At 40.9% G+C, this 7118-nt stretch overlaps 1 protein-coding gene across 6 annotated transcripts in view; it reads left to right on the forward strand.

Moving 5' to 3' along the window:
• LOC113030416 (connector enhancer of kinase suppressor of ras 2-like) overlaps positions 1–4838 on the forward strand; it is a 31340-nt gene extending 26502 nt beyond the window's left edge. For all 6 annotated transcript variants that reach the window (XM_026181848.1, XM_026181852.1, XM_026181849.1 and 3 more), the window contains 4 exons: positions 781–881; positions 982–1462; positions 4020–4210; positions 4298–4838. In XM_026181848.1, the coding sequence (XP_026037633.1) occupies positions 781–881; positions 982–1462; positions 4020–4210; positions 4298–4345 (821 nt within the window). In that variant the 3' untranslated portion in view covers positions 4346–4838. The remainder of the gene's footprint in view (positions 1–780; positions 882–981; positions 1463–4019; positions 4211–4297) is intronic.
• Positions 4839–7118: the final 2280 nt, after the last annotated feature.

The raw sequence follows: 7118 nt of genomic DNA on the forward strand, positions 1-7118 counted from the left end.
AATTCTTGCTTCTTTAGTTTGGTTCACTTGCTTTAAAGTAAAGACTTCTTTGTCTGAATCTTTCCACTGGGAGATGAGCTCATTAATTATTTATTTGACTGTCAAAGTTTAGAAGAATTACAAGGAAATGAATTGGGGATTTGAAAATTATAACTTGGCTCAGAGTAAATTTGATGCTATGGCCTGGAAAAACAAGACCAGATGCAGAGGATTCAATATACAGATTTAGATCAGCAGCAGAGGCGTTGTACTTCCGCTTTACATCAGATTCAAGAATCGCTTCGTCGTGCTGAGTATAAATAGTAATTTTAAGGGGCTGAATAACTTCTTCAGCTTCTTAAAGATGGACCGGAAATAATGTAACTAACCCTTGCGCTATTTAGAGGAGCCTACGTAGGAACCTTGCATGGGTGGGTGGGTGAGAGCAGGTTTATCACAAGCTTCATGAAAACAGGGTCTTTTGCTTTACAGAAGAGTTTCTAAATTAGAACCATAACACCTCCAGAAGACCTATAAGGAAGTTCTCACATCTTAGATTCATCCTTTTTCACACTCCAGAGTGGACCCGGACTTGTACATCACACCTACCCATCCACACTCCTGCCACAGTGCCCTTGTCAGAGCTGTTAGTCAGAGTTTGATTTTTCCGACCTTATGCAGGTGTTCAGATTGCAAACTGTATGCGTGTGAGAAAAGTTACCCCTTTCTGCTGCATGTAGAAACAGTTGATTTTGCTTGAGCCTAGAAGTATTAACTCAACAGTACTTTTGTACATGACAGATTACTGGAGTGAGAGTGATCATGAGGACATGGAAATGCCCTCAATGTCCAAACAGGACAGTCCACCACCACCTTATGACACCTATCCCAGAGCATCCTCAGTGAGTCTGTCAGCCTGTAGTTCAGAAATTTATGGTTGATTTACTGAATTTTCCTCAGTGGCACACGTCCCTTATTTTTCTTACGTCTGTTTGTAATTAGGTGAGTCCTTACCTTGAACCGAAACGCGGGCATCTCTCCTCCTCTGACACCTTTCAGTCTCGTTCTTCTCACGAGGAGTTCCGCTCGGAGCCTCAGGAAGGCAGCAGCAACAATGGCATCTCCCCCGGGCCAAAGACGAGCAGCCATCGAAACTCGTGGCACGACCAGATGGAAAGCAACACACGGATGCACTACCTCCAGACGTTTCCCATGGAGGAATCCTTGTTATCCCAGGACAGGGACCAGTTGGCGATGGAGTACCGCAGGCAGGCCACGCTGCCTGCACAGCGCAGTCTGCTGCAGGAACAGTACAGAGCCCTGCCCTTGCCCCTCAGGGCCAGTATTGATTCAGAGGCAGGAGGAAAACCTCGCAGCTTCACACTTCCCAGGGACAGCGGCCTCCATGCTATCCTGGCTGCCACTGCTGCTTCTGATCAGGGGGAACCGCAGCACTATCCACTGGACCGGTCCAGGGATGCAGGTCAGATTCCTTATATGAATTTTCAGATTTACTACAGTATGCTGCCTGTCATGAGAAGCCAAACAGTTGCAGTCTTCTCTTTTGTATTTATTTTATAACATTTTTACAGGATTTGAATTCACCAAAGCCCCTTATGATTTAATAACACTATTAGGCTATAAAGCAATAGCAACATGCTGCTATGGCTAATGTAATCACAATTGTAATCACAGTGTCCCCAACAAGTCTTATTTAATCACTGTTTTGGAAACTTTTCTGGGACAAGTAAAACGCTTCTCTAAGTGGGCTTTTTATTTATATATTTCATGTTACAGAACCAAATGTCTAAACCCCGTATTCATCCAAGACCTTACTTCCAGCATCAAACCAACATCCTATTCCAAAGTGACCATGGATGAGGGAATGAGATGTGCAAACTGTAAAATCCTGCTGCACTCTATAGCTAACAGAAAAACTAATAAAATAATTATTTTCCTAAAAACTGTTTAATGATGGATTTTCGGGCTATATACCAATAAAGCTTAGGCCTCAGTCACACAGCTGGTAACCCTCTAGCAACCACAGGCTAGAGAATGATATGATTGGCAGGTGGTTGCTTCTAGTTGCTAGGAGGGCACTGCAACAAAAAAAGTCCTTGTGATTGCTTTGCTTATTGGTAGATTGCCGCTGCTGCCCACAGTCTGCATGGAAGATATTGATTTATCTCTTAATACTAGAAACTGATTGGTAGTGAAACTGGAAAGTGCAACGCAAGCTGCCTTCAGACTATTGCCTGCCTCACTGCTGCAGGTAATATGGTTCAAAAGGCAGGGCAGTGGAACTGCAGTGGTTTGCAGCGCTGCCTCACAGCAAGAAGGTTGTGGGTTTGAGTCCACTGGCCGGACGGGGCCCTCCTACTTTTAGTTTGCATGTTCTCACTGTGCATGCTTTGGCCTCTCTGTCCAATTTGTTGGGTAATTCATGACTGTGAAAAAACTTGGCTGAATCTGTGCGTTAGCCCAGACTGGCGATCTGTTCAGGTGCTACGTCACTTCTCATCCTATGACAGCTGGGATAGGCTGTGACCCCACTGAACTCCACCCTGAATTGGTTAAAATGAATGAAATCTATGGATGGGTTGAAGTATTCACATATGCTTGGGAAGATTTTTTTCGTTATTAGCACAAGTTGACATTCTTCTCACAAATTTGAGGCATATTGCTTCGATTTAGACAGTCAGGCACCACCTCTTACAATAAACAATGCTATAATCACCGTGTCTGCTGTATTCAAGAGAGGTCAACAACAATATCCACTTAAGTTTAATCAAAAGCGTTAAATACCTCTGAACTGAAAATCAGTTCAGATTAACACATTTGGAGCCTGGCAGGTGGCTGCGATGAAGAGTTCCTAGAGCTAATCTGACAGTTTTGTGGGGGTACAAAAATGTTGAGGTAGAGATGAAGACGTTGCACACTTAACAGCATCACTGAATGGTCCTGCTGTGAGAGCCTCTCCTGCTCAGTGTTATATGCAGATCAGTCTTTTCATCAGCACATGGCTGTGCAAATGCGCTTATTTGTCATCATTTATTTTATTAAAGCTGCTAACAGGCAGTCAGAGCCAGCAAATGTCAGAGGTTGAATACTCGCTATTATTGCTTTATTGGATTGGATTTAAAGCCAGCCCATTCGCCATCCCTTGAAGTCCTCCGGGGAAGTTGTCTAAGTGAAACGAAATTTAGTCTTATTTGATACTGATTTATCTTGGCAGCCCACTCTCTTTTTCTCTCTAGCACACTCTCTAGCTCATTCTTTCGCTTTCTCTCTCTCCTTTTTCCCTCTTGCCTGATCGAGATGTTGTCGTGCCTCTCGGCGGTGTTTGGATGGCGAGGCGAGGAGGAATCCTTTCAGCCCAAGTTAATGTTGAATTCAGAATGGGATAAAGAAGCTCGCTCAAGGCCCCTCTCTTCTTGTCCTCATTTATCTATTGCTCCGTGGGTTCGGTCTCTCCACCACTTCCAATAGGGATGAGAAAGCAGACACAAAACAGGCGGCAAACAAAGCGCGATACATTTCAAAGCACAGCCCAAAAGCCTCAGAATGTACCACCCTGCTTCCAAAATACAAAACAGTGTGTGACAACTCACATAATCAGAGCCCGAGTGCAGTGTATGAGTGTTGGCAACAGGGGGCAGTGCATGAAAACAGGAGACAAATGGGGTTTGGGTAGCTTATTAGAATAATGCATGAGATTCCAGTTTCCTAGGTTTAAGGTCCTTTTTCTTCCTTTATTGCTGTCTGAAGAAAAAAGCACAAATAATACATGTAGCTCTGACTAATGTCTTAAAAACAAAAGAAATGTTTGCTCATCTCGGGAGACGTCCATAGGCTACATAATTAGTCAATAGGCTAATCAGTAAAAAATGAAAACTAGAATTGATTCATCCAATTAGCAAAATGTTTTTTTTTAATCACTCTAGGGGGAGCATTGTTAGAGGGTGTGAAAAGGTAACAAATCTCAGTTTCGACTTTAGTTTACTAATATATGTTTTTTGGTGCATTTTGTGTCTTGCCAGGCCATGGACGTGACTGCAGGATGCAGACGGACTCTCTGGTAGATTTGTACCGTGCCCTGGAGCAGACAAACCTGTCTGATCACAGACCAGCCAACCGCCTGGAATACAAGCGCTCGTTTGTCCGCCGAGTTAACGACCCCCTGCTGAATGACAAACTTCACCGCTTACGAATTCTCCACAGTTCACTCAATGTATAACAACACATTTAAGCATGAATTATTGTTTTATAAATGAGTTGCATTTGCTGATTTCTGATTCGTGCTTTTATTTTCTTGCAGAACGTCCCCCTTCAAGACACAAATCGATCGTTGGGTTTTTTAGGGTAGCCTGTTGAGAATCGGTGTGGCGGTGACAACTAAGCTATAACACCTCTGTCTGCACTTCACACAGCTGGTGTCCCAGTGACAGAAATGAAAGGCACCAAAAACCATTGTTTACCTTCTTGGTTCTCCATCTCCTCTCCCTTACAACACCTTCAACTGCAGTCCACTTGCAGGAGCACAAAGACTCGCTATCCCTATTTGCCTCATCGCTTTCTTTTTAGGATGAGGGCTTTAACAAAAGGCAAAAAAAGATGCCTGGCTTGATGAAATAAGTTATAGGCCCCCAGGGTTTATGGCAAATAAGCACTTTGATTCCATGTCAGAAATTTGTCAGAGAGGTTTTTAAATCATTGCTCAAGTGCATGGCCACGTCCCTTTGCTTCTGTTGAGTTGTTTGAACATTATGCTGGAGTTGTGTGCAGCTGCTCATTGTGCACAACATTTGGTTATGCATGTGTGTTTGATTCATGGGTATGTTTGTTGTACGAGTGTACAGGATGCTATATATATATATATATATATATATATATATATATATATATATATATATATATATATATATATATATATACAGATATTATGATATTACATTACAGCAAAAGTGACTACACGGTGTTTTGGGTTACTTATACAAATTGTAAATCAAGTGCTGTGCCTCAGTGATAGTGAATGTACATTGTACTTTTCCAAGAGAGGTCAGAGAAGACACAGAACGCAAGCTATCCCTCAAACCAGAGGCACAAAAATAAAAGGCTTGGCAATAATGAACTCGTATTGTAAATTACAGATGAACGATCAGAATAGTCGTCTATTTTTGTATGCATGCTGTCTACCTGATTGTTTGTAAGGCATTTTCTCCACCCCTCGGCTCACCCGCAGTCCCTTACTCACCCACACACACTCATGCACACAAGCGGCACAGTGTATTTTTAATTCTTATACAAACGGCCCCAGAAAATTGAATCATTTTCTTTCTGATTGTGCGCCGTAAAAAGCAGAATAACCGTATTTATTAAGTGTTTAATGTGCAAGCATGCTTTGTAAGACTAAAACATTGTACCCAGCCATGTGACTCACATATCACACCTGTGCCATATTGTAGCTGCATTTTTTTTTTAAATAAAGTACATACATGAGAACCTCTGCTGAGTGTTTTTCTTTCTTTTTCTACTTCCCTCAGTAATGATGAGGCTGCTCAATTTACATGAAACTTCAGGTTTTCTCATAATATATAATTAATAGAACACGTGGGAATAGTGCTCTGTTTAGTGCAGGTATAACTGTTTATTTAGGTATGCTACTACTGGTCTAAAGAAGAGAAAAAGCCTTTGTAGAAGCAGCACTGCTCGGCACTGTACGTGTGCCCATTGTGAATCTCTGCATGACAGTTGGTAGGAAAATCCAGTGTCATTACACATAACTTTGTTGACAAAAAATCAGTCAACCTCCACAAGGCACAGAAAAAAGACAGCCTTTAATTTTCTGCCATGTCCTTCTGCAGATGCCAGGTACTCCATCCCACTGTGTTTGTGTAGCCAAGGTATTGCACTATGGCCATATGGAGATATTCAAATGGGACTTGTGATTGAATTGTAGTTGAAGCTAACAGAGAGTGGAAGAGAATACCCCAAATTGAATTGCCAGGTTTCACACTGCCTCATAGGTGTAAATAGTAATGACTTTTTTGTTGTTGCTGTGATGTATCTTGCATTTATTCTGCATGACTTAGAGTAATGTTGCAAGTACAAATTTTGCTGCTACCGACTGGAAATTAAGGAGCGGTCCCACAAATATTACCCCACGATTATACTTAGTAATATTCTTGTTACTGTGTCAAAACACACATGATTAAATGCATTTTTCTTATATCATGTTCCATATTAAAATGTTTGGTTCATACCAAGAAACCCTCATTATGTGTTTTCCTTATTAATAATCCTCTGTGTCTACAATCTGTATTTTATACATTACATTACACATGCAAAACAACCACGATTGCATGCAGACAATATTTACTTCACCAGATTTCAGCACAAAAGTCTCAGTGTCATAAAATCAAACTTGTAATTCTCATTTAGATGCCTTTTTCCCAGTGTATCCCCCTTTAGAACATCAGAGGTAATAACCTGTGTTTACACAGCGGGATCATTTGTTCTCCAGGTACTTCTAACAGGTTAGCTTTGCTTTCATCTCACTCTCATTGTAAAGGAGGTCATAATCGTATCCAGATAAATAGAAAATATTGGCTGCTAATAAGACTCATCATCCATTCACAGGAGTTCTTATTTATTTGTTTGTTTGCTACATTTAAAAAACTAAAGACAGATATAGGATAAAACAGACTGAACAGAAAATTTAAATCATAGTGCTGACACGTGTTAAAACAATGCAACTGTTTGTGATGTGAACAATTGAGCTATTTGTTCTAAACTCTGACAAGATGAGCTGAACTAAATTTCTAAGTCCAATGCTTCTGTTATTAGGTTAGGCCAAAACCGAGTCACAAAAAAGGTCTACACACACATATTCACTCACAGGGTCTTGGACTTCATATATTTGGGGATATTAGCCAAAGTATTACAACATAACTTCCTCTGTGCCTTAATTGCATGTATCCATTTTGTATTTTCTAAGCAGTTACAATCAGAATCAGAATCAGAAACTTTATTGTCATTGTCACAAGAACAACGAAATGAAGAATGGTCCCCGATCATTGCATCATCCCTAGCAATATCAAAATATAAATAAAAAAATAAAATTCAATAAATAAAATAGA

The sequence above is a fragment of the Astatotilapia calliptera genome, chromosome 10, assembly GCF_900246225.1.
Source record: "Astatotilapia calliptera chromosome 10, fAstCal1.2, whole genome shotgun sequence".
Classification (NCBI taxonomy): domain Eukaryota; kingdom Metazoa; phylum Chordata; class Actinopteri; order Cichliformes; family Cichlidae; genus Astatotilapia; species Astatotilapia calliptera.